This window comes from Brienomyrus brachyistius, chromosome 1 (assembly GCF_023856365.1).
Source record: "Brienomyrus brachyistius isolate T26 chromosome 1, BBRACH_0.4, whole genome shotgun sequence".
Taxonomy (NCBI): Eukaryota; Metazoa; Chordata; class Actinopteri; order Osteoglossiformes; family Mormyridae; genus Brienomyrus; species Brienomyrus brachyistius.
The window spans coordinates 28,471,581-28,499,210 of record NC_064533.1 but is presented as its reverse complement, the minus strand read 5'-3'; the positions used below and the strand labels follow the sequence as shown (position 1 = coordinate 28,499,210).

At 42.4% G+C, this 27,630-nt stretch overlaps 2 protein-coding genes across 8 annotated transcripts in view; both read left to right on the top strand.

Moving 5' to 3' along the window:
• Positions 1–9,574, top strand: part of vps41 (VPS41 subunit of HOPS complex) — a 44,739-nt gene extending 35,165 nt beyond the window's left edge. For both annotated transcript variants that reach the window (XM_049011719.1, XM_049011730.1), the window contains exons 19-29: positions 34–178; positions 406–447; positions 603–653; positions 1,116–1,253; positions 1,667–1,721; positions 3,705–3,845; positions 3,954–4,090; positions 6,544–6,643; positions 7,465–7,509; positions 8,579–8,658; positions 9,166–9,574. In XM_049011719.1, the coding sequence (XP_048867676.1) occupies positions 34–178; positions 406–447; positions 603–653; positions 1,116–1,253; positions 1,667–1,721; positions 3,705–3,845; positions 3,954–4,090; positions 6,544–6,643; positions 7,465–7,509; positions 8,579–8,658; positions 9,166–9,237 (1,006 nt within the window). In that variant the 3' untranslated portion in view covers positions 9,238–9,574. The remainder of the gene's footprint in view (positions 1–33; positions 179–405; positions 448–602; positions 654–1,115; positions 1,254–1,666; positions 1,722–3,704; positions 3,846–3,953; positions 4,091–6,543; positions 6,644–7,464; positions 7,510–8,578; positions 8,659–9,165) is intronic.
• A 1,362-nt stretch (positions 9,575–10,936) lies between these two features.
• LOC125748594 (amphiphysin-like) overlaps positions 10,937–27,630 on the top strand; it is a 53,334-nt gene continuing 36,640 nt past the window's right edge. For 3 of the 6 annotated variants that reach the window (XM_049024947.1, XM_049024925.1, XM_049024922.1), the window contains exons 1-2: positions 10,937–11,198; positions 18,784–18,864. In XM_049024947.1, coding sequence (XP_048880904.1) covers positions 11,130–11,198; positions 18,784–18,864 — 150 coding nt within the window. In that variant the 5' untranslated portion in view covers positions 10,937–11,129. The remainder of the gene's footprint in view (positions 11,199–18,783; positions 18,865–27,630) is intronic. The other 3 variants (XM_049024957.1, XM_049024932.1, XM_049024939.1) reach the window with 1 other exon arrangement.

The following is a 27,630-nucleotide window of genomic DNA, read 5'->3' as shown; positions in this document are numbered from 1 at the left end:
ACAGATTGTTGTGGTCTTTGATTTCCCATGCAGTTACACATATGACCAACGTTATGACAAAGCCCTGGAGATCTACCTGAAACTGAGGCACAAGGATGTGTACCAACTAATCCATAAACACAACCTCTTCTCCTCCATTGAAGACAAGATCGTGCTTCTCATGGACTTTGATAAAGAGGTAAGACCTTGGGAATAAATACAGTTCCGTTTGTCCCACCCTCTTTACCTACCTGTGTTGACCATCTCTAAGGTGTAAAACAGCTTCAGCTGTCCTTATATGCCTTTACATCTTCCATTTTCATCAACAGCACAATGTGTTGCTGAAATTCAGACGAGGAGCAATCAGTCATTTACACGCATGCTCAGCCCAAGGATATATTGCCTGTTTTTTGTCTTGTTTTCCAGAAAGCGGTTGACATGCTACTGGATAATGAAGATAAAATATCGGTATGTGTGCCTGGTTATCAGATAGGACACCTGCCGTGTCAGGAACCGCACGGCAGAATGACTTATAGTCCTGCATCGTTAGCACATTGCTGGTGGCTTAACTCCTTGTCACCACACAGTGAATGGATATCTTCTGGATATGTTCTTTACCCTAGACTGACCGAGTGGTGGAGGAATTAACAGACAGACCTGAACTGCTGCACATTGTGAGTAGAGCTTCCAGTACAAAATATTGTTTAAGCTTAAAAGGCACCCCCTTGTGGTCACTCCCGGTACAGCTATAGAGTGAAATATCGTTGCACACTGAACATTTCCCTGTTGAGTAATTTAATCTTAATCACTGAGATGCACTTTAAAAATTAAATGCAATTCACATTTTATTAGCTCTGTTATTACCTCGCATGGCCTAATTTATAATTATTTATGTGATTGTAAACTGCTAAGTTCAACAATTTGCTTCAAACCAAATTTCATTGTAAACAAATATAGAATGACAATAAAAGGATCTGATCTGATCTAATCTAATCTAATCTTGTTTTTCTTTAAAATTGCCTGGCCGGCCCTTGCAGTCCTCAGTTATGCCAAACAGATCTTCATAACTTCGCTTCTGTTCACCCCAGTGTCATGTTCGGTGAGCAGTGACAGTTGCTTTTTGTCCCCGAATCCAGTACCTACATAAACTGTTCAAACGGGACCACCACAAAGGACAAAACTACCACGAGAGACAGATCAGCCTGTATGCCGAGTATGACAGACCCAACCTGCTGCCGTTCCTGAGAGACAGCACACACTGCCCCCTGGAGAAGGTTTGCAGTATTTTGTTAGCCATCTGTTAAAATGAAACAATTTAAGTAACGGAGGCATTCTTGTTGCAGTCTGGACTTGACCTATCCTTTATCAGGTAACACCATGAAGCATTGTCATGTAATAACTTTGATCACCAGCAGGTGGCAGTGCACAGAAATGTAGCCATGTATCTGTTTCTGGCTGTCTATTATAGCTATTCTTCTCACCTTTATTTACCCAAGGGAGCTGCTTTGCGTCTTTTATATGCATCATATGCATATATATATTCAGCAAATACCACCGATAATAGTGTAGTATTGTTTCCTTTATGAAATGTTTTAGTATGACACAATATAGAAAAGTTTCTAGTGAAGTGTAAGAAATGTCCACAATGCCAGCAGTTTCAGTGACTGCTTCTCCCTCCCTCTCCCAGGCCCTGGAGATCTGTCAGCAGAGGAACTTTGTGGAGGAGACTGTCTTCTTACTAAGTGCGTATGTTCACTCATGCCGAAGCCAATTCCTGCCACTTCCTGTTAATCACAGGGTTGAAGCTATGTGAACTTTTAACTTTGGAGCAGGATGTCATTGATATCCTGTCATTTTTGGTCAGGGTTTTTCTGCAGATATTATGTACAAATGTATATTTTTATTTTGTGATCAGGTACACATTTGAAAAAGTTGCCTTAAATCACTTTTATCAATGGTGGTCGCTTGTCATCGCATCGTTTGCGGCTTGTTTACATTATGTTCAAGTCAAGTGATCTTCGTTGTCATACCGTCTATATACTGGTATCCAGTGAAACAAGAAAGCATTCACCCGGGACACTGGTATGACATGCAGACAGCGAGTGAGCAGGGGAGGGTTTTACAATAAATTAACAACACAAAAACACAGGACACAGTGCAAAATAAGTGGCCTGAACTCACAGTATCTGTGTACAGTGTTGAATGTGTAATCAATGGAAATAAATTAAGTAGCTGCATTAACAGTGAAATAAAAATAGTGTGAGTGGATTGACAATGAATATATAAATAGTAAGGTCGAGTGACCAGTGCCAGACAGGGTGTGGGTATTTTTTATTTTTTTCAGTTTGTAACTATTGGGGGGGGGGGGGGTGGGGGGATGGAGATTTTATGCACTGATTTCTAAGTAAAAATCCTGTATCATAAGAGGAGAATTGAAAGGCACCATGGACACATTGTAGATGCAGACAGATAAAACACAACCCACCCCTTGGTGGTCATTGTGCATTGGGCAAGTTAAGCAAGACCTGCTGTGCTGCTTGCTGCCCCAAGGGGTTCTTCCCTGCCTTACTCCCTTAGCCTCCGGGGTAGGTTCCATATCCCCTGCAACCCTGAATAGGATAATTGGTCTCAGAAAATGGATGGATGGAATACTCAATGCTAACAGACATGCCTGTAGACATGTGCATCTGTAGACATTGATAAATGACATACCATCTGCAGAAGAGGCCTCCTCTTAAAAGACCCCAAATATGCCTATGTACGTTTAAGAATTAATGCTGTTTAATACAGCTGGTCAAATAAAATTCATTTTTAATTGTACATTCAGTAGTAATATCCTTTTTAGAGGTTTGTGCAGTTATAATTGGTATGCTAATACACATTGGTGACTTAAAAAATATCTTCATTAATAAATTATAAATGATTGTACTTTTAGAAATCATTCCATGCCCTCTTTCTCAACCCAGCTTTATGTTTCAAAGGGCGCTCACCGGTACTGTACATTCAGTACTTTCAGTACTTTTGGTACTTTCAGTACTTCCTTAAAGTACCAAAAGTATAGTACTTCTTTTGTGTCGGTTTTCCACTGGTGTAAAAACTGGTTCCAGCACCAAATGACATCATCAGTGACCGCCCCTGACTGACATCATCACAAAGCGCGGTGCTGTATTTCTTTTGCTGTTTTGATGTTGTTATGATCCTTCACTTTCCTGTAGTCCTGCTTAAGTTTTTTGATTTTCAAGCGGCATTGTTCAGTGTTTCGCGTGTGCCTGATTTCTTCCAAGCTGCTCGCTATTACGAAATACTTTTTTATTTCAAGTCGTGCCATTCAAGTCCCACTGGATCTGTTCATCTGACCATATGGCGATTAAAGCCTGTGTTTCTTCATTTGTCCATCCTTCCATTTTACTTTTTTTATATTTTTGTTTCTACTAATTTTTATTTTGTTTCTCGCTGTTCTCACTGTGTTTCAAAAGATGCCAGTTGTATTTTGTGTTTCAGTGGCAGGCTATTTATATAACCAATCGATAGCAAATACGTTTGCTAGTCCCACCCCAACGTACCAAAGAAATACCCCAGTTGGCTTGGCACTTTCAGTACTGGTATTCGACCGGAAGTCAGTGGAAAAGCGAAAGTACCATACTTTTTGCGGTGGAAAAGCACCCAAAGAGTAGAATCTTTTTTGTTCTATGGACATGATATTACATGATGTTCACCCCCTGCAGGCCGAATGGGGAACTGTAAGCGAGCTCTCCAGATGATCATGGAGGAGCTGGGAGATGTGGACAAGGCCATCGAGTTCGCGAAAGAGCAGGACGACGCCGAACTGTGGGAAGACCTCATCTCCTATTCCATCGATAAGCCGCGTGAGTCTCTCAGGGCACCGAGGAACGGAATCTCGCCACTTACCTTGCACTCCTGTTCCCCGAGAACTTTGCCACCACACTTGCTGAGACCATGTTGCTGTATCACAGCATTCATCACCGGGCTGCTGAACAACATCGGCACCCACGTGGACCCCATCCTGCTCATATACCGCATCAAGGAGGGGATGGAGATCCCCAACCTCAGGGACTCACTCGTCAAGATCCTGCAGGACTACAACCTTCAGGTCAGCCTGGGTGTGTCCCAGGTTTCCATACCTGGCCTGGTTGGCATAATCTAAATATCGAACAGTCGAATGAATAAATGAATGAATGAATTAATTAATTAATTAGTAATGAATACATTTAATTATTAATGCTCTTGTTGAAATCCCCATCATAAGCTGTTGTCAATACTAGAATTTGCGCAGAGCCCCCCCTTACCAACCCCAAATATTATATCTGTTTGGGTAAGGATTCCAATTGTAACCAGGAAGCAAAATGCGAAGTATGTGCAATGTTGCTCGACATTTTCGAACATGGCTGAGTTGTTAGCCACATGGCAGACCAAGCAGAAGCATTGTTGTCTAGTCACAGCCAGAACCGGATCATGGTGAGGGCAAGTTGGACAACTGCCCAGGGCGGCATCCTTTGGGGGGGCAAAAACTTAGCAAACCACCGGCGCTAATCTCCACCCCACCTCCCTACCGACAATTTTTACCACTGGTACAGTCTGGAAAAATTATATTTTCAAATGGAAAGTGAATGGAAACCCTGGCTGCCCCACAAGGCCCTGAGTACAGCTTCCTGCCCCTGTACACACTGAGGGGCACAGCAGTGAGGCAGCACTGCACCACAGAAACGCAAAGCTGGCTGCCCCACAAGGCCCTGAGTACAGCTTCCTGCCCCTGTACACACTGAGGGGCACAGCAGTGAGGCAGCACTGCACCACAGAAACTCAATGCTGGCTGCCCCACAAGGCCCTGAGTACAGCTTCCTGCCCCTGTACACACTGAGGGGCACAGCAGTGAGGCAGCACTGCACCACAGAAACTCAAAGCTGGCTGCTTCACAAGGCCCTGAGTACAGCTTCCTGCCCCTGTACACACTGCGGGGCACAGCAGTGAGGCAGCACTGCACCACAGAAACTCAAAGCTGGCTGCCCCACAAGGCCCTGAGTACGGCTTCCTGCCCCTGTACACACTGAGGGGCACAGCAGTGAGGCAGCACTGCACCACAGAAACTCAAAGCTGGCTGCCCCACAAGGCCCTGAGTACAGCTTCCTGCCCCTGTACACACTGCGGGGCACAGCAGTGAGGCAGCACTTCACCACAGAAACTCAAAGCTGGCTGCCCCACAAGGCCCTGAGTACGGCTTCCTGCCCCTGTACACACTGAGGGGCACAGCAGTGAGGCAGCACTGCACCACAGAAACTCAAAGCTGGCTGCCCCACAAGGCCCTGAGTACAGCTTCCTGTCCCTGTACACACTGAGGGGCACAGCAGTGAGGTAGCACTGCACCACAGAAACTCAAAGCTGGCTGCTTCACAAGGCCCTGAGTACAGCTTCCTGCCCCTGTACACACTGCGGGGCACAGCAGTGAGGCAGCACTGCACCACAGAAACGCAAAGCTGGCTGCCTGCGTCGTTTGCTGTGCGTTTAGACATGAGCACACCCACACACCATCAGCCAGGATGGTCACAACATTCTGTAGCAAAATGTCTGTTTATAAGTCTCTTCTCTGTACTTGGGTCATAAAAAATGAGTGTAGGTCAGGAAACCTTCATGAGACATTAAATATGAGACGTAATGGTAATTGTTTCATGCTGTAGTATTGATGTGTGTAATTTTGCATTACTACAAAATTAAGAAAAGATTTAAAGGACTGATGACAACTTCAAGCAATTTTTTGAAACATGCTTTCATGAGAATTTGAGTTCAGTTATGTAAAGCTTTTAGCTGATGAGTCGGTCTGATAATCGCTTACCTGGTGGCAAAAGACACTTTTGCTATTTAACCAGAGCTGAACTGAAATATGGTGGTGCAGTGTGCGGAGTTTGCATGTTCTCCCCATATCATCGTGGGGTCTCCTCCGGTTTCCCCCCACAGTCCAAAAACATGCTGAGGCTAATTGGTGTTGCTAAATTGCCCATAGGTGTGCATGTGTGAGTGAATGGTGTGTGAGTGTGCCCTGCGATGGGCTGGACCCCCATCCTGGGTTGTTCCTTGCCTCGTGCCCATTGCTTCCAGGATAGGCTCCGGACCCCCCACGACCCAGTAGGATAAGCATTTTGGAAAATGGATGGATGGATGAACTGAATTACATTTTAAAAGAAATTGGCCAGTGATCTCTTTAAATGTACACCAGATATTACAATGCCAAACATGATTGGTGGTCGGTATGAGTCACGTGATGATTACATGACCTGTGCTCATCCTTAAATACATTTTTATAGTGTTGACTTTTATTCCCAGTGTGATGCATTACTCCTTGGCAGACACCCTGGGACAAATCTGTACTGTGACATTTAGAATTAAACTCACAAATAAGACCCAAATCCTCCATTATTTATGTATCCTTTCCCCGGCATTAATATTACACTTTCTCCCTTTCTGTAATTTGATAATTTGTAATTGATGGGTAATAGTAAAAGATTCCCTTTCTCTGTGTGTTGCTCATTATTGCCGTTTCCTCCATTGCAGATCCTTCTGCGTGAGGGTTGTAAGAAGATCCTGGTGGCTGATTCACTCTCATTGCTCAAAAAGATGCATCGGACCCAGAAGAGAGGAGTCAGAGTCGACGGTAACGTTGCCACGCGACATTTAGCTGCTAAAGAGCTGTTCCCGTGGTCGCTTTTATTTTTAATACATACTATTGCTTCACGATTCATTATTTCTGACATTTCCACTTCAACACGTAATGGCATCATAAGACATGAAGTCTGCAAACAGGGTGCAGTAGAACATTCTGCCCCATTCTGTTAACACCATGTTTTTATAAAGTTAAGAACACAGCAGCTCTTAACCAGAATAGGTTTCAAACAGGTGTAGGCTGGTGCTTTTCGTTTTTAACAATCTGACTAAAATGGAAATTCAGACTCTGCTATTGTTGTTAATCACATTTAATTTATTTGTCTGACTTTGTTTGTTTTGTTTGTTTGCTTGTTTGAATGAATTGCATTTCTGAAGCCTGATTGGTTGGTTTGTACCTTTGGTCACGTGTACATCTGAGGGGAAATTTACAGCGTGTGTTTGCTGGGCATAGCCAATCACTAGCCAGTCTCAGCCAATAGGAAACGATTTAAAAACTAAAAAAAACAAAACACAGTGGGAAGTGCTCTGGAGCGTCTCCCTTTCCACACACCATGTGAGACTGAAGGCCTCATTTCTCTCAAGGCTGCTAAACAGACTCCTGTTACTCCCAAGGTGTTAGCATTGGTGAATCGCCTCCCTGGGGCTCCTGACTTGCATTAGGACGCAGCTCTCAGCTGAACGCACAGCTGCAGGACAGAGCCGTGATCCTGGGGCCAGCCACTCGTACTGCTGACGCCCTCCGTACACAGCAGCCTTTTCCTGAACTTGTTGAGCTCCTCTTTATCCCTTTGTCTTGGTGTTTCCTTGTAGAGGAGAATATCTGCGAGTCCTGCCACGCCCCGATATTACCTTCTGGTAAGTCTCCCCTTCCTGAGGATGTACAGCTTCTCTGGTAAATGCCCTGGAGCAAGACACCAAAGCACATGCCGGTGGTAAAACTGAAATGAGTTCATTTGTGAATTTCTGGCAGAGTGACACAAAAATGAGGTAAATATCCCCATCTCTAAATTGACGCTGGTGTGTGCGCCTGCCCTGCGATGGACTCACCAGTCCTGTATGGAGCATCTGATAAGCATGGAAGAATGTAAGGGTGGTAGTACTAAAGATGCAAGTGAGGCATCACAGAGCAGCAGTACCAGCAGTGATGGACACACGGGTCTTCGCAAACCTGATGCCGTCAGTCACTGGCTGCTCCAGATCAATAGAACCCTTTACTTTACAAAGTGCAGATCCTTGATGGGCTTCAACGAGCTCATCTCAATATGCCTTTAGGAATGGGCTGTATGACCACACACAAGGCATACTGCTCTCACTACTTGTTTGACTGTAAAACCTGAGCTTTTCTCAAGGCTCATGAATGCAATGTCTCAGCTGTTAATTTTGCTTAATTTAATTTGCGATGTGCAGAACCAAGGTTTCTCAGTGGGTAGCACTGTTCCTGACACCTCTAGGGTTGCCAGTTGCAGTTGGTCTGTGGGTAGCACTGTTGCCTGACACCTCCAGGGTTGCCAGGTATGGTGGATCAGCAAATAGCAGTTTCCTCACACCTTAGGGGTTCCCAGTCAGAACCATTGGGTGGAGTTGATTAAATATCTTAATCACAGAAACCATCCAAATTAACACTAACTAGGATGGAAAAAAAACTAGTGCATTTTGAAACCGTGAATAGTAAATAGCTGTGGAAAAATATAAGAAAATAATACCTTGTTTCCCCCATTTTAAATATGACTGGATTACCACTGTATAGCATTGCCACATATCTCTCCGTGGTAGAACTGTTTGTTTACCCCAGGATCTGCTGTGGCTAAAGGCTGCGTTAATAGCAAAATGAAAAACACTCTGACTCTACGAAATCTGTTTGATTTCCACGGTATAAATTCCAGGCCACATCTTGTCCTTGCCAGTAACCATGTCCCTCTTGCAGATACAGCCAAGAACTTCAGTGTCGTGGTCTTTCACTGCAGACATATGTTCCATAAGGAATGTCTACCTTCGCCTGGAATGGTCAGTCTCTCTCTCTCTCTCTCTCTCTCTCCATCCTTCCCTCCCTTCCTCCCTCCCTCTCTCACTTTATCTCTCTTAGAAGCTGTCTCAGCTTTATTAAATAAGCTACAGTTTATTCATTATTATTGATGAACATCACATATAAAACTAAATTCATGCAGTGCTTGGCACCATAACTCGGTGGTGTAAACAGCCAATAATAGGGATATTTGTGATTACTATGATTTGGTTCTAATAAATTTGTTTCTTTTGCTGTTTTCTCGGAATTGCAGCGGCATCCCATAGACCACCGCAAAGTTCCTGCGTAAATGCAGTAACTGTCCTGTGCATTGCGATATAATTATAAATTACATTTTGAATGCATTTGTTTTATATACCTTTTAGGTAGATGTTTTTGTTTTCAGTATATTAAGTGTGACCTTTTGTAATATTATGGCTATGGATATTAGTAGCAGAGGCCAGTTGCAGTGACGCTGAAACTGTCATCTTCCTGTAATATCCACTCAGGTCCAGTTCTGCAACATCTGCAGTGCAAAGCGACGAGGACCTGGAAGTGGCATCCTGGAGATGAAGAAGTGATGGACGCTGCCCGCTTCATGCCCATGATCTTGCCAACCTCTCTCTTTGTATTCGTCACTTTGTGTTGCACTGTAAAATTTGTGACTGTAATCAGACAGGAAACAATAGATTACTTTTTATTTGTTAAAACAGGAAGTTGTAGATATAACAAGGTAAGCACACATGTTCAAAAGATACCTTTTGTCATTCAGTATTGACGCATCTTGCATTATTTCTGCTCTTCTACCGTCTAAAATATTTAATATTTTAGATTTCTCTTTAATGGTTTTTGCTTATGCTTTTGCTGAGTGTTAATTACTAAAACTGCACTGCTGCCAATAAAAGTGATCTTGAGGAATGTTCTGCCAGCAACTTTATGTGACCAGCCTGTCTGCCAGCATCGCCTCCCATTTGGATGAATCCAGAATAGGATGCTGTCCCATTTCAGACGCTATTTCTGACACTGTGACGGTTGCCTGTCCATTCAGACTTTGCTTTTTTTTGGAGAAGATTCTCAATTCGATTATTATGTGCAGATATGACAGACTAAACATTTAAATGATCAACGGAACATCCATCCATCCATTTTCCAAACCGCTTATCCTATTGGGTCGCGGGGGGTCCGGAGCCTATCCCGGAATCAATGGGCACGAGGCAGGGAACAACCCAGGATGGGGGGCCAGCCCATCGCAGGGCACACTCACACACCAGTTACTCACACATGCACACCTATGGGCAATTCAGCAACTCCAATTAGCCTCAGCATGTTTTTGGACTGTGGGGGGAAACCGGAGTACCCGGAGGAAACCCCACGACGACACGGGGAGAACATGCAAACTCCGCACACATGTGACCCAGGCGGAGACTCGAACCCGGGTCCCAGAGGTATGAGGCGACAGTGCTAACCACTGCACCACCATGCCGCCCCTATCAACGGAACAATAACCAGGAAATGCTACCCATAGATGTACACTTAATTTCAACTGTAAATTTCTTGTACAAGTTCAATGTTTAGTCATTTTAAGTCAGTCCTCCCGTGTAAGAAGTAGAGATGTTATTCTGTTCTTGTTATTTAGACCCCAGATTCCCTTTAGTGCCTTAACACCTGCAGAATTTGAAGTTCCATTCAGTGTCATCACATCTCCAAAATTTGAGGTTCCATTCCAGTCCGCATGTTCTCACTGTGTTGATGCGGTTCTGCTCCTTCCGTCCAGAAATATGTGGGTAGAGTAGCTGGGTCCTCCATGGTGTGTGGCTGCATGCCCATGCAAAGGAGCAGCATATCAAACGATCCCCTGCACTCTGGCTCCTGGGATGAACTCCAAACTTACCATGACCTAGATACAGTAAGTGTTCATGGAGGATCAATGGATAATATTCTAGTTTTTAGAAGAAATTACTATGGTTTCTTAACTTTAGACGTTTAAGATATCGCCTGTTTATATATGTGGATTCAGTTTAATGAAGGTTTTTTGCCCACATGTGCTTGTGTGTGTGTTTCTCGTTCTTTTGCTTGGCTGTGCCGTAATTTCTCTACACATCGTTAGTCTTCCACAAGTGGTTAGTCAGAACACGAAGTTAGGTTTCAGTGCACCTGCAGATGTTCTTCTGCACGATGACTCTACCTACCCTTCTGAACTATAGGAGAACTGTAAGTAGCATTGAAGTATCGGTATATAACTGGAAAACACTGCAGCAAAATATAAACCGACTATACTAAGTCGTGATCCTCTAATTGCTTCTATCGTTTTTAGCGCGCTGTACGAAATTTGCGGTAAAAAGGCGATCAAAACCCAACGTTACTTTAAACGGACGGCCACACCTCCATCCCTCCCCTACCCACCGCACATTGCATACCGTCCGGATCCCCCGGTCCCGCAACCCGGGCTTATTATACCCCAGTACCGGCAGCCATGGCGGACATCAAAACGGGAATTTTCGCCAAAAATGTACAGAAGAGACTAAACAGAGCGCAGGAAAAGGTAAGCAGGATGCACAATGATGAAGGATATGGGAAATGACTGACTGGCCATGCCGGAGATCGTACTGTACGTGCTGCGTATCTGACGGAGTGATGGATGGTTTATATGCCGCGATGCTGATGTGGACCGACAAACTGGAAGTTATTTCCACGCCTTTATTAGCAGATATAATATTCAAATATTGTAAAAAATCATAACGGAACATCATCAAAGTTTTTTTAATTATTCTGCAATTGCGTCTGGGTATAATTACTGCAGTTGTTGGCAAGCGAAAAGATTAGATTTATTAGTCTACACTGCATAACCATATCAGTATACTAGTTTACAGTAGCACCTTCCTGATTTACTGGTGATTACATGGATTACACTGGTGTTTTAAGTCGTTTAACATGTGGAAAGAGCGGTTCGTGAACCTGAAAAGTACATGGAGTCGGAGGTAATTAAAAGGCATGCACGTATTCTGCTTGGTTCAATTTTCATTGTACAAAAAAAGATGCGCCACTCCATTAGACATTTTCAATAATTTATAGCCTTTTGATGGAGAATCTCCTCGACGACATGAATAATGGAATTGAAATGCACTTATTTGTCGAATATGGGTCGTGTATTGCAGATTCAGCCACGGCTGTCAGGCAAATGTGCCCAGATGTGCATCCTTAGAATACATGTATACAGATGCAGCGGCGATATGATTTTCTTCTTCTTGTAATATTTGGATTGTGGCAGCCTCGTTATAGACTAATATAAACTTTAAAAGCACGGTAATGGGGAAACGTCGCGGCTTTGCTGTTAAATATTCTGTGAAATACTGCCTGCTGGTTTCTCTGATTTAAAGAGATGCATTTACAAGAGTGGCAATAAACTTGTGAAATATTCCCTGCTGTTTGCAATATATAATGGAAAAAGTTCACTTGTACAATGGGTGTGCATCAATAACATAAAATCCTTACGAAAATGTAATTATATACAATTCTGCATACCGTCGTTCACCTGAATATAATTAGCTTGCTAAAAAAAGATGCACATTTAAAAATGTACGATGCTAGTTTTGTTCTGTCGTTGTTTTTGTCCACTTGTTGGGAATACATGGTTCTTTACTCTTAATGGTGTGCAGTTGTGAAATTGCTTTGTGTACACAGATTGGGTGCCATTGTAGATTCCTGATAGGCCTATAGTACTGGAATTTAGACTTAGACACTCGGCATTAAATCATCCATGTAAAAGTCTGTTACTCAGTAATCATCCCAGGACATCCAGACAGCCTTCATCATCCACTCCTTCTCTGCTTCTCCTTTTACCTGGGGAGATAACAATGGGTTTGATTTCCTAGCAGAATCCTTCATTGGATGCTGCGGACAGGGCTGCACTATTTAAAGCCGACTTGCTGCACAGCAGATAAATGCCAACTTGACAAATGCATCGTCCAACTGTTGACAAACCTCTTAGCTTACAGACTTACCCAGGAGCTACAAGTGCGGTTAAAACATGGCATCGCCCAAGCACAGAGAGCGTACTCTCAGGTACTGTATGACAGCAGAAGCATTGTATTTCGTATAGGCTGTATGTAGAAAAAACGACCGTAACGACTAATAATGGTAGTGATCAATCTGCCAGCCATCGCTACCTGGTAACTGTACAGCCCTGGTATCTGTCTCAGGACCAGCCAACACAACTTTGACTTTGAAATGTTCCACACACACAATGTAGAAGTTTCCAAGGTTTGTGAATTAGCCTGGTGGGCAGCTGGAGAATCACTATTACAGACTGTGGCAGCCATGGAGAAGTTTACCTTGCAGCTAAGAGCAACAGTTTTAGCACCCGGAACCTATATTAAATAGTAATTCTTGTATTACAGGTTTTCTGTTGTTATTTACATTTTTCAGACTTGTGTTTAAGCCGTTTTTAGTATTAGTGTAATTCTGCCATTTCCTTGCCTTTGACTCGTGTTTTATCTCTATCTAAAGCAAACACAGCAATAAATAAATGAAATGAAATAAACAAAATGGATCCAAGGGGGCACATCAAAACAGAGGCTATGGAATTGGCAAGGATGACATAATCTAATGTGCAGCATAACATAAATATGTTTTATTCAACATGAAGACTAAATATTATAGATACTACATCATCTATCCATTTTCCAAGCGATTACCCTGGTCAGAGTCGCAGAGCACAAGGGTGCCAGTCTGTAACCGAGCACATACCAGTCTTTGGGCCGCAGGACAAAAACTACATAACAAGGGAAGAACATCCAAACTCCACACACACAGCGAAAAGGTAGGATTCAAACCCCCAACACTGTAAATGTGAGGCACTAGCACTACCCAATCCCAAGTTTTTTTTTATTTATTATTTTCTCAGAACATTTTTAGCAGAATTTTTCCGATCTTTGCTAACCATTCCTCTCAGCTGAATGCTCACCTTCGGTGGTTCGTCTCTCCGCCCTGATAATGACTCTCGCCTGTCACTGTGCTAAGTGCAGCCTCTGTAGCTGACCGATACAGTAACAGCAGAAACTGGAATTTATATCGATAAAGGGCTCGCTTCCTACTCGCCTTGGAGAACATTCATCTGCATGGCCTTCTTTTATTTATAGATGCTTAGCGTTTAATTAATAGAAGTTGGCTTAAGCTTTTAGGAAAGTCTAGGCACACTTAAATGTCCTGAAGGATCTGTTTAATGAAGAAAGCTCTTACTGTAGGATTGGTTTGTCCCTGCCATTATTTTCTCATGACATTTTCTGTATGTTTGATTGTTTGTATTGTATTGTTGTTGATCTGCTGTCATTGGTACTGTATGTTAATCTCAGCACTCACTGATTGTTTCCCTTGAGGGCTGTCGGTTCGAATCCCATCCTCTGTGTGAGTTTAACATTGTTTTCTGGTTGCTATGGTTTTCACTCTCAGTCCAAGCATGTACCTCTGACGTGGTTAGAGGTCTGATAGATTGTGAGTGTATGTGCCAAATGGTGGAACGGAATCCTCCAGGGTGCGACCCCCGTGCTTCCTGGGGTGGATTCCGGCTTTCTGCCGTCCTCCGCTGTGGGGAAATGGATGGGTGGAGGGTATTTTGCCCTTTTTTGCAGAATGTTTAGTCAGTTTCACACTGAGACCAGCTCTCACCTAATCAGAATCTCCTGCTGCTGAACCCCTTCTGTGTAAAAACAGAGGAACACTAAGATTTTACAGTTTCTGATTTGCTTCTCTTAAAATATCAGGTGTATCATTAGTGTTGTGTTTCTGTAACGTTCTGTGTTATTGTGCGATGGTAGAATTAATGACGTTCCTGAGTGAGAAAGCAAGGAGTGCACTCACATCAGAACGTACCATCTCCTAAATCATTGAAACCTGGACGGGATATTTGAATTCAGTGTAGATTATTTTTCTTTCTATCAGTAGTTAGGTTTTTGCCAATTTTTAAGGAATACCAGATTAAGATTTTTATGAGGTGTTTATGTTTTGTGCCGTAAGTTATGTCTTTTGGAGACGAGCTTCCCTGCTGATACTCAGAGAAACACTTTCAGGATCATGTGGTTTCAGTTGTTTCCTGGGAGACTTTGGGTTTTACTTCACAGCGTGAGACGTCCTCGGCGAGCCACTGCTGTAAATTATTATTTAATAGAAGTCTGTTTGCACTGAATTCTTTCTCGGGTGTTGACGGTCCTTTATTAGTGCTCTTGCAAAGGAGTGAACGTTAATATCATTTTGTTGCCAAGCCAGTAATTTCGCAGCACTCTGGTGTTATTCCAGGTAAAGAGTTATTCCAGCGAAGCCAACCCAGGAAGTGGAAATATTCAGCTCTGGAGTCCGAGGTCCTGATTGCCGGTCAGAAATTGAGACCTCATTACTCAGGCAGGCTGATGAAAGCACATGCTGACGAGCTGTTATTTAATTTACTGCCTTTTCTTAATTAAAAGGGAAATGTTTATTATTCAGTGGGAAAGTAACCTTGACAACTGCAGTTTTTGATGTAAAATACATCAAGCAAAGGCACTTGCTTTGTCTTTCACAGATAAGCATCACATCCTTTGTCCTTCACAACTCATCACCACGCGGAGCCAAAATGGCAGCCGTGAAAATGAGACGCCAGTGTAATTCGTTCTGTTGGCTGGAGTCTGTGAGACGATAAAGACCACTGGACGTTTCTGAGTAACTATGCCAGTGGTTGTGCTTCCAGAGTTAGTGTTACGTTCGCAGATATTCAGAATCACTGCTGTGCTGTTGTGTCATATTTCATTCATGAAGCATTAGATGGTTTTAAAACACTCAAACTCTACTAAGGAACCGTTTCTGTTGCAAAAGTGTCTCATCCGGGGGCGAATCTAGGATTTTTTAAGGTGGGGGACATAAGAGTGGCCAAAATTCATGCACGGGGCCACCCCGATTATTAACCAATTTTAACCAGTATTTTATGAACGAGTGAGTGATAGGTGAGGGGGCACAACCAGGGCCAGTCAGCTTTCAGCTGGGCCCAGTGCTCCAGTGCCTCCGCCCTTCTATACACCCCTGCTTTCATCACATTAATGTAATGCTGCCAAACAGCATAGAACAAGCCGAGTGACAAATAACAGACAAAAGCATGGCAGGAAATGCTGTCTCTCAGAGTAATGGACAGTCCCCTGGGCTCATCATGTGAGTATTTATTTTCTGTAAATGAACTCATGTTCAGACTTCTCATTTTCAATGCTAACTAGTCAAATGAGCCTGCAGCCAGCTCGTCCCCAGAATGCCTAATTCTAAATCATTAGACTGCTTGGAACGGGCTCTCTACAGTAAGGGCTGTTATTATTTTTGTGTTACTCAAGGAATAAGCCGGCAAATGTAAATCTGTGTGTACATATTGAGTATATATCTGTGCTAATGAAAACTAAATGGGTGGCATTAGTACATTCCGGTATGTTCTATGAGCTCCATTTAGTAAGAAACTGTCGCTGTGATTGTGCCCCGTAGAAACACAGGAAGTCCTGATGATGCCAATAATCGTTATAGATGTTACACGCTCCGTGTGCCCAGCAGGCTGGCTGATGCCTGGCGGCTCTGGAGCTGGCATTAATGCCCCCCCCCCCCCCCCCCCCCCCCCCCCACTGCAGGTATTAGTGTTGGGCGGGTGCAAGCATCATCAAACGGAATTTGAGGGAGCCTTGATCTTAGTGCTGCCTCACTGTAGGCAAGCAGGGAGAGGGCAGCATCTGTGCCATACTGCTCTCTCGGCAGAGGGCTGGGAGGGTATAATCAACCAGCCGGGTAGGTGGGTTGGTAGATACATAGATAGATCTATATCTCTTGGGTGAATATATAGATAACCATAACCCTAAAGCAAAATTACATACAGTCCAGCATAAAATACAGAAAAAAATATAAATATGCAGTGGATACAGTGATGTGGTTGGGTTGCTGAGGGCTGTATGAGGAGGCAGTGCTCGTTCTGCTCCAAGAGCAATTCGTAACAGCGATACTACGTGATTATACCCATTCTCAAGAATCTTGGCAGAAGAAGTATTTTTCAACATAACGATCCCAAACACACTGCAGTTTAACACGAGTTAAAAATCGAAAAATTGAAAACTTTGAACTGGCCAAGTATGTCTCCTGACTTAAATCCAATAGAACACTTGTTGGGAATTTTACAGCAGAATGTAGAGCAACAAAACCCCCGTGGCAAAGAGCAAATGAAAAGACCGACAGATTTGTGCAGGACTAATATCATCCATTCCCAATTTGAGAAAAATCACCACAAAGCAAAAAAAGTAGCCTCAGACACTTGATTGTTAGCATGATAACTCATAAAATATTTGCCGAATCTTTTCTAAACTTTGCAGACACATTCTATGAAGATCTGGCAGTGATCATATTTTGAGACTAGTCTCAGAAAAACTGAAGCAGTGCCACAGAGTGATGTGTAAGACAAGGGCAGCCTCAGACACTTGATCTTGTCAGCATGATGACTCAGAAAGTATTTGTCAGGTTAACAATCTAGTATTGTTCAAATTTTGAGGTATATTGCACCAAAACTGAAGCAACTCTGCTTAGTATCTGCAAAGAGAAGGGTAACTGCAGAAGAGACTTGATCTTATGAATAGGAAAACCCTGTCTGAACTTATTACTCTCTGTACTCTATTTGATCTTTGATGGATCTTAATACCACTTCAGAAAAACATTATTTGGATGAAAATCTATACCTGATACACCAGGCAAAAATCACTTCCACACTGAAATGGCAGCAGAGGATGAAAACGGGGACTGCAGAAGTCATCTTGCCAACAGTCATCTAAACATTTTCCACCAGCTGAATTATTCAAGCTTTCCAGGAACACCGTACAGGTCATCGCTACGCAAACTGTGGTGCATGAGATGAGTTTACAGTCATTGTTCTCACAGTCAGCACGTTACAGAACAGGCACAGATTTGGTGATTCTGATTGCGTTGAGACAAGTGTGTAGGTACGGTAAACCTTGGGTGGTATTATGGTAACATTTTCAATTTATTGCGGGATTTTCATTTAGCGAAATTTGTTGGGAGTGCTAGTGTCTTGCATCTGTTATATTGCACAGATTTTACGTACACTCCATTGTACCTGTGAAACGCCGTAGATACCATAGATACACCATAGATATTTATGATTATAATTTAATGTCTAATTTTTGTAATAAGTTATCATCTCTCCCTTCTCTACTAAATGTATGTGCACATGCTGACGAAGTTGCATGTAGCTTTTGGACCTGGTGTCTGTGACTGTAAGGTTGTGAGTTCCAATCCTAGGGTCAGCAGAGTGATTTCACTGGGTCTCTGAGCACGACCCTTAACCCCAGTCATACCAGGGACTGCCTGACCCTGCTTCCTGAAGTGAATGTATGTGGTTTTGGATCAAAATTTCCACTAAATAAATGTCATGTTCTACAACATCCTCCAACTCACCATCTCAGAAAAGTCCTTCTTTGCAGCAGCTGCCATATGCTCACATGACTAGTACTCTAGGGGACATTGCATAGGTATTCACTAATTTGTACCTTTGTGCCAAGGTTTATGTAATACTTTAAATATATTTTACACCAGACTCACCATGACCCTGTATACAGTGTATAGGATGTGAAAGATAGATGCGACTTTATTTCCAGTGTATAATGGGCTGCTATAACAAGAAATATAATATTTCATTGCTTGTTCATTGTGTTAAAAAGAGCAGTGAGTGAGTACCATTGTTTTCCCTTTTGGGGCATTAGGGAGGGTTATGTGGAAAAGCGTGTCTGTTTAATTAAGTGCACATTGTCACTCTCACGGACTGAGAGGGGATGGTGTAAGTGTGATCCACTCACAAAAATAAATGAGAATTAAACAGAGTGCTGTGATACTGTTAGCTTGGGGAAATGAGGCTCTATTGGTTTTATCGGTGCTCTCTATTATTGAGCAATTCCAATTTGTTGTTTTATTGGTTCAGGTGAGGGTGAAATCAGGTAGTTATTGACAGACCTTGGTAATCTCTCCCATATGGCTTTTGGAGACACATTTTACCTCCTCGCTGACTTGTGTTTAGCTTTTCTTACCTTAAAGATGTTTTTAAAGCTACAAACACGTTTTGTCTCCTCTAGGTGCTTCAGAAGCTGGGAAAGGCCGACGAGACGAAGGATGAACAGTTTGAAGTATTTGTCCAAAACTTTAAAAAACAGGAGGTAGGATCTCAGCGGACAAAGTGGGGAGGGGAGGGGAGTCAGGGGAACTGTGTGATTGGAAGCAATACTAGAGGCACTGCCTCAGATGCAGTATTAGCTCTCTATCTGTCATGTACGTTACTAGATAAAAAAGCAGGCATGTCCTCCCTGCCTCTGTCATGTTGGAATGAGGAGCCATCAGACCGGCTAATAAGATGTGTGCCCACCCCCCCCCCCCCCCACATGGAGGAGAAGTACTGTAAATGTGAACTTGCTTTATCAGTATTGTTTTTTCAGACCAGTCAAAAAACTAAGGAATCAGTGTACTGATTCTTATACCATACTCATAAATGGGTATAATCAGAATTAATACTGCATCAGCATCACAATGCTAATTATTAAGTTTTAAGTTTTTGTATGAACTAGAAAAATGTAGCAATTGAAGTTTTGTATTTTTTTTTTTAAGTTTTTTTTTTAGTAACACTTTACTTGACTCAGATCCTACTGAGGTACAAATCATGAACAAATGCATCAGGATTCGTTAATGATGAACATATGTGATGCACTGGTGTTATTTATGACTTGTTCCTTCTGTAGTTCCTTCATAGGTTTAAAGAATGAATGGATATAGTAACAAATATAGTAATTACTTGAGATGACATGCATCACGATTCATTAATTAATGATGAATTAACATGCAATAAATATGTAATTAAGACTTAGTTGGTGTTTAATTAATATATATGAAATAGCATAATACTGTATTATTTGTGTCCTGTCAAGCAAAGTGTACAATCATTGGAAAAAGTAAGTTTGTCCCCTCCTTCAATTCTATGCTTTTATTTATCTGGGCCTAAATAACAATTTCATGGTCCTTACCAACTTCTATAAACAAACAAATCTAACCTGGAAAACAAAGCACACCATCCATTTTCCAAACCGCTTATCCTACTGGGTCGTGGGGGGAAGCAAGGCAGGGAACAACCCAGGATGGGGGGCCAGCCCATCGCAGGGCACACTCACACACCATTCACTCACACATGCACACCTATGGGCAATTTAGCAAGACCAATTAGCCTCAGCATGTTTTTGGACTGTGGGGGAAACCGGAGTACCCGGAGGAAACCCCACGACGACATGGGGAGAACATGCAAACTCCACACACGTGACACAGGCAGAGACTCGAACCCGGGTCTCAGAGGTGTGAGGCAACAGTGCTAATCACTGCACCATCATGCCGCCCAATACTGTATATAGAAATATATATAGAATATATTTCTATATATTGTTATTTTTTTTCTCTAAAAAGTAAGCCAAAATTTAGAAACCATTTGAAAAAAAATAATCACACCTTTCATACTTATATGAATCACAGATGATATACACCTAATATTTGGTCAAATTGAAAAAATACGTTATAAGGACTGCCGCACACACACATTGTGAGTCGCAAGGTTACATACTGTAGTGTATAATCTGTAACTGAATGATTCAGATATTATAATTCTATTATCTGATGCTCCTATATTGTGAAATATTTTGTAAGTCGTCTTTGCATTTAACGGAAAGGCACTTCTGTTGTACCATAAAACCCCCATTTTCCATATCCATAAGGGAATGGAGCAACTGCCCACTCCAGCTGATATTGCTGCAGCAAAACTCTGAGGTGCATTAAAAAGTAATCAGCTGTGCGAAAGAAACCCCCCCTATGTGAGGTGAGCAGGATCGTGTGGGCAGTTTGTGAGCCTGGTCACCACTGCTGACGGCATAATGGAATCATACCACTGCATGAGGATATTTATTCAGTGGAGTTTATTAGCCAGACCATCTCGCAGCCTGCTCCTATATACAACATTCAGACAGGGTCAAGGAGTTCACTTACTGTGTGCCTGAGCAGCAGAATGTCTAGGATGCAGGGTCTAAGTGATTTTGCAGTGCAGTGCAATGCAGTGTGATTGCTGGTGCCAGACATGGTGGTTCCAGCAACTCAGAAACAGCCTCCCTCCTGAAATTTCCAACACAATACAACGTTCAGACTTCTCAGAGCATGGTGTGATTAGAATATCCAGTCTTATTGCCGGAAATACCTCATTAATCAGAGAGATCAGAGGAGAATGACTGAATTTACTAAAGCTAACAGGAAGGCCACAAATGCAAAAAATAACAGCTCAGTACAACAGCGATTTGCAGAAATGTTGCTCTGAACACACAGGTTCTCAGCCCTTGAAGTCCTGGAGACGCTTGAGTGTAGCTCCATTGCAAACCAGCAGCACATTTACATTTAATGAGACCCCGTTTTCATCCCTCCAGAGGGAAGCCACAGAAATCCAAGAGCCTAGATAAGTGACTATTCTACCTTGTTTGGCTGATGGGATGATTTCCCTCCCTGCTTTGTTTGAAATCACGCTCTGAATCTGCAGCCACACCGAAGATCACGATGGAGATTCCCTGTAAAGATTGGGCTTCATTTGATTCGACACAGGACAGATGGGGATCTTCTAGTCATATCTGGTACCACGTGTTCAGTTATGGTTCCTCAGGCTGTCTTGTCCTTCCATATCATGCTCAGAATTTAACTAGTTAAATTTTTTTCTATCAGGCCTTGATGGAAAATGTTTTAAACTTGTTTTTGAATTAAAAATATTAGTTTCAGCTACCTGGCTTGGCTCGCAACCTTTCCATTAAAACTTGGCTGCAGTTTTTGTTAAAGCTCGTGCCAATAAGCACAGCTGACTAAAAGATGGCTACCCAATTAATAGGATTGGTTAGTTAGAACTGTAAAAAAAAATGTGTATATCATTTAACCATTGAACCTTTAATCTGCGGCAAATAGCATAGCTGATGGTCTGGACAGTCAGTATTCCAGGAGTTTCTGTCATTTTCTTCTGTCGGCTTCTTCTCCTTCAACCCCTGCTCTTCTGGTTTCCATGGTGGAGAATGACAATAGGGTGCTGGGATCATAGGGCTGGGCAGGTTGTAGGCAGGGGGCAGATTAATCTTGGTCCGTTAAGAGTTGAGCTCTCATACAAGTATACTGCACACAGGAATGTCATAGTGGAGGGCTCCTATATATATATGTTGCTATATTATATATCAGCACTCTATATGTAGATAGACATTAAACTCTAGGATTTTGTATGTGTAATTTCTATGTAAAATTAAAATATAGAGCTGACTGAGGCAGAGCCAGACATTCCATAGTTCATTTATGTCTACAGAAATAAACCTGTTATTAATGAATTATATTTGCATTTAGTTGCAAATGCTGGAGAGTTAAGAGCCTCTTCAATATCGTGGAGTTCAGAAGTGGAATCGGGGTGTGTTTTCAAGCTTATATAATATCATGATGCAACTTAAGTGTGTAATTAATATTGGTATTAAAATCTGTGTTAGTCCTGTAAATGCAGAAGATCAGGAGAGACTGTAATGAAGATGCCGTCTTTATCCATTAATTGTCATTACAAATAGTAAATAGTAAGTGTCATTCCAAATAGTAAGATTAACCGAATAAAATTAGGAAAGTAGAGATGGCCGTACATTCATTGATGAGAGGCTGTGTTTTCGCCACAACAGAAATGTTCAAATTTTAATCACGTCTCTGTTGTCTTTTCCAATAAAAGCTCCTGGATTGATTAAGAAAGGTCATTAATCATGAGCAACCGAATCACTTAACATAATTATCATCAATGCTGCAATGATTTCCTGTGCTTAGGCTGAACAAAAAATAATTTGTAATATTACTCTTTCATTTTCTCACTGCATGTAAGAATAGGATGTATGGATATAAGTCTTGACGAAGAACATTTGCTTAATGTCTGCAATGCAGTCATAATACATTACTAAAAAAATCTATATCAAACCACTAATCCTTCATTTAGACCTACTGGTACAGTAATTGTCAAATTGTGAATATATATAATCCTGAATTTTCAAGTCCAGTCTGATAAAATATTGTTTCCATTTTCACATTACTTTTCAAAAACAGCCAATCTCTCCCATGTCTTTTAAGCATTAAAGATAAAGAGGGATGCCATTGGAAATTCAGGTGGACTGATGACCGCATTTGTGTGGAGAATGGCAGATAAGGGATCAGGTTCCTAACTCAGTGCAGCGGATTCCGAAATCGATTTCCTGCTACAGAATGATAGGATTCCCTCTTACCTACTCAGAAAGGTGGGTCAGCCTTTCTGACAGAGAGAAATTCAAGCATGACAAATGTGAAATATTCATCAACATTGCAGGAGAAGCAGGAAAATGGATGTCAGGCTTCTAATGTGACAGTTTCCATCCTCTTTAAGTACTTTTCAGGAAAGTTCAATAGCTTTACCCAAATACTATTACAGAGTGTTTCATTTGTATTTGGAGAAAACCATACATGTGTTTATTCAAGTTAAGCAACTATATAGGAAAACCTGCTTTGAAAATGTCAGGTACAATTATGATTCTCGGTTTTAACTTCCTGAGAAAATTTTGAAAATATTTTGCAAAGAAGATAAAAAAAACTTTTTCCACTAGGAAAAGTCAAAATGCATTCAGAAAATATAGTATTAGGAGTGGTTTCTCTTTTTTTAATGGTGTTCGGTGTAAAAAATAGCTTTAGTAGACACTAAAATGAGTATAAAGAATGAAAAAGACACCTATTAATAGCTGAAGACAGAATGGCTGCAAAACAATTTGAGTAACAATTGTTACAGACTCGGGGGTTTCTATCACATACTCGGGGCAGGTTACAGGCAGGGAAAAAGGAGGTGATGATCCACTTACAGCTCGGCAAAATGACAGGAACACAGGGAACACTACAAACAAAGAGACCACGAGGGTCAAAACTAAACAGGGGTATAAAATGACTAACAGAACAAAAATGATCCATGAAGGAAAAAAAAAACACACAGAGAACAAGGGAAGCAGACAGAGAACAGGAAGGGAAACACAGAGAAGAGGAAGGGAAACACATGGAGAACAGGAAGGGGAGAACAGGAAGGGAAGCAGACAGAGAACAGGAAGGGAAACACAGAGAAGAGGAAGGGAAACACATGGAGAACAGGAAGGGGAGAACAGGAAGGGAAGCAGACAGAGAACAGGAAGGGAAGCAGACAGAGAACAGGAAGGGGAGCACACGGAGAACAGGAAGGGAAGCACACAGAGAACAAGGGAAGCAGACAAGAACAGGAAGGGAAACACAGAGAAGAGGAAGGGAAACACATGGAGAACAGGAAGGGGAGAACAGGAAGGGAAGCAGACAAGAACAGGAAGGGAAGAACACAGAGAACAGGAAGGGAAGCAGACAGAGAACAGGAAGGAAAACACACAGAGAACAGGAAGGGAAGCAGACACAGAACAGGAAGGGAAACACAAAGAAGAGGAAGGGAAACACACAGAGAACAGGAAGGGAAGAACACAGAGAACAAGGGAAGCACACAGAGAACAGGAAGGGAAGCACACAGAGAACTGGATGGGAAGAACACAGAGAACAGGAAGGGAAGCAGACAGAACAGGAAGGGAAACACACAGAGAAGAGGAAGGGAAGCACACAGAGAACAGGATGGGAAGCAGACAGAGAACAGGAAGGGAAGCACACAGAGAACAGGAAGGGGAGCACACGGAGAACAGGAAGGGAAGAACACAGAGAACAAGGGAAGCACACAGAGAACAGGAAGGGGAGCCCAAAGAGAACAGGAAGGGAAGCAGACAGAACAGGAAGGGAAGCACACAGAGAACAGGATGGGAAGCACACAGAGAACAAGAAGGGGAGCACACAGAGAACAGGAAGGGGAACCCAAAGAGAACAGGAAGGGGAGCAGACAGAGAACAGGAAGGGAAGCACACAGAGAACAAGGGAAGCACACAGAGAACAGGAAGGGAAACGCACAGAGAACAGGAAGGGAAATGCACAGAGAACAAGGGAAGCAGACAGAGAACAGGAAGGGAAGCAGACAGAGAACAGGAAGGGAAGCACACAGAGAACAGGAAGGGGAGCACACGGAGAACAGGAAGGGAAGAACACAGAGAACAAGGGAAGCACACAGAGAACAGGAAGGGAAGCAGACAGAGAACAGGAAGGGAAGCACACAGAGAACAGTCAATAACTCCACAACGAACAGAGTAGGATCAGGTACTTAAATACAAAGGGTTAAAAATGAAGCACAGGACAGGTCAGAACAATCAAGAGGGGAACAACACACAGGTGAATCTAATAAACTAAATCATGGAACTCAGAAACTAGGAAACAGAATCCAACACTAGGCAAATAAGAAAGACATGTGAAACGCAACCACAGGCACAAAGCAAAAACCAAATCAGAATGCAAACCACAAAACTCACGAACTAGAAAAACTAATACAATGGAAACACTAGGGAACAAAATCTGCTAAACACAAAAACATTTGAACACACAACTAACAAGCTAGTTGTCAAGTCCGCGTGCCGGCCGAGCAAGCAGGGAACGCAGAATCAAGATCAGGCAGAGCGAAGTACAACAAACAGGGGATTTATTGAGGGCAAGTACAAACACAGGGTGAAGACTTCAATGACAGACCTGCAAAATGAACTCAGACGCGGACTAAAATACAAAGGACTGAATGGCAAATGAAGAAACAGCTGAGAACAATCAGGAATTCACACGAGGTAGATGAGGGGGCGTGGCACACAGGAGGATCGAATGAGCAGGTCATGACACTAGTAGCCACACACTCTGCCCATAACACCATGCAATCTGTGGAGCTGGGGAAACACACTAAAGACTTGAAAGACACAGGGTGGACATGATGGCCAGCAACACCTGCTGGCCAAAAAAGGAAGAGACAGGAAAGGTTAGGGTGCTGACCCTGACGACAACACAGTATTGAAATTTTATTGGCAAAATTTTGAATTTGGTTTTTTGACTTTGATTTGAGATTAACTAATTCACATCCTGCCATTTTCCACATTCCACATCCTGTTTTTTTCTGTTAATTTTCATGTTTAATTGTACTAACAAGTCTGCAACAGAGCATTATTCTGTTTTCCTGTACATCTATACATCTGTACTTGGATGTTTTTTTCAATTTCATTTTCAGTTTAAGGAGGATTTGATGCCGCATGCTCTAATTCTAGTCCTAAAGGAACAGGCACTCAAAAGTGACATGAAAAAAAAAATTATAAATTGACCCCCTACTGTAGGTCATAATTGAGTATTAGTGCTAGTTGTTAAATTCACACTGGTGTAGTCGCTATATCTCTATAGAAACATAGTCCTAGCACGAATGATACCTGACACTAGAGATTCTTGTGGCTTTGTTTACAAATCAATGTAATTGTTATGTTTTCCCAAGTGCAGTTTTTCACAAAATAAAATAACATACTAGCAGTATAGATGTGCTAGAGCTGAGGGCATAATGTTTGGTGTTGACTGCCGCACGTTAACGCAATGTCACTCTGGGAATGTAATAACACATTTAGATGTTATGATTTGGCTTTCAGACATTTTAACAGTCACACTGTGGCATGATCAAGGCGTGAGCATGCAACGGGGAATCAGGAAACAGGAGTGGAGACAAGGAATCAGGGAATACGAGGTTTATTAGGAATCAAACCCAACAAGACAACGGTGATACAGAACGATAATGACTGGACTGGGGAAACATACTCGAATGCGGACTGAAATACACAGGATTAATGGCAGGAAACATAGAACAGCTGGTAAATGTAAGGATTCCACAAGAGGTTAACGAGGGGGCGTGGCACACAGGAGGATCGGACGAGGCAGGCGTGACACACTGCATGTATCACATCTAAGATTTGTAGATAACTCAACTTCAAACGCTGGAACGTTAATGTAGTACAGTATGTAATGCAGCTAGTGATTTTATACAACTTTTATTAACAACTTTGCAATCCTGTAGGTCACTGTTTATCTTTTCACAGCCTCATGAATTTATGGAAAATTGATGACCAGAAATCAGAAATGATGAGTATCACAGTATAGGCGTGTTGTTTGAAAGTGACAATTTTGGTTTGATCCAACAAAAAAAATTGGCTGGGGGGCTCGGAGGGAGCATCAGTGTGGACCGTCAGGGGGTCCCCAAGGACCAGGTTGGGAAACACTGATCTAAGGCATTTCAGAAGATTTCACATTGACAGACATCTGACCCTGACCCCAGTAAAACATATCTAATAACGTAATGTGCTGGTATTTCATTGATCTGCATCCCGTGTGAAGGTGCACTGTAGCTGAGTCAATAGACAGTCGTGATAAACTTCTGAGCAATTCAATGATCAGTGGTCATTGGGATTCCTTTCGCCTTCACGTTATTTAACACACACAGTAAATGATCAAGCAGGGGTTCCCTTATCCACATTGTGCGTGGAGACCTTCTGGGCGCATCCTTATGAAAGACTTGAGCTTCCCCATTTGCTGGACAATCACACAATGAGCCGTATTGATGGAGACGAATAAGCATGAGTCAAGGTCGGCACTCTCTGACGGACTTACAAAGCTTTATTTCGAGGTCTGAATATTTAAGGCAATGGCATTTAGTACAAGATGTACCTTGTGACGGGAATGGGCTTTTCACTTTGGGGGGCAACGTGTGACTCAGCAGGTTTGTATCCTGTGCTCATGACCAGAAAGTCATCAGTTCAAATCCCATAGCTGGGAGAGTGATGATATAACCACTGGGATCTTAATTGTATGCATTGGATACGAGTGTCTGCTGCAATAATTAAAGATGCAAAATGTAGCTGATAACTTGATGATTAATGTAAATTTCACCTGTGTGTGGGAAGGATAGATAGGAAGCAGTGGTTCGG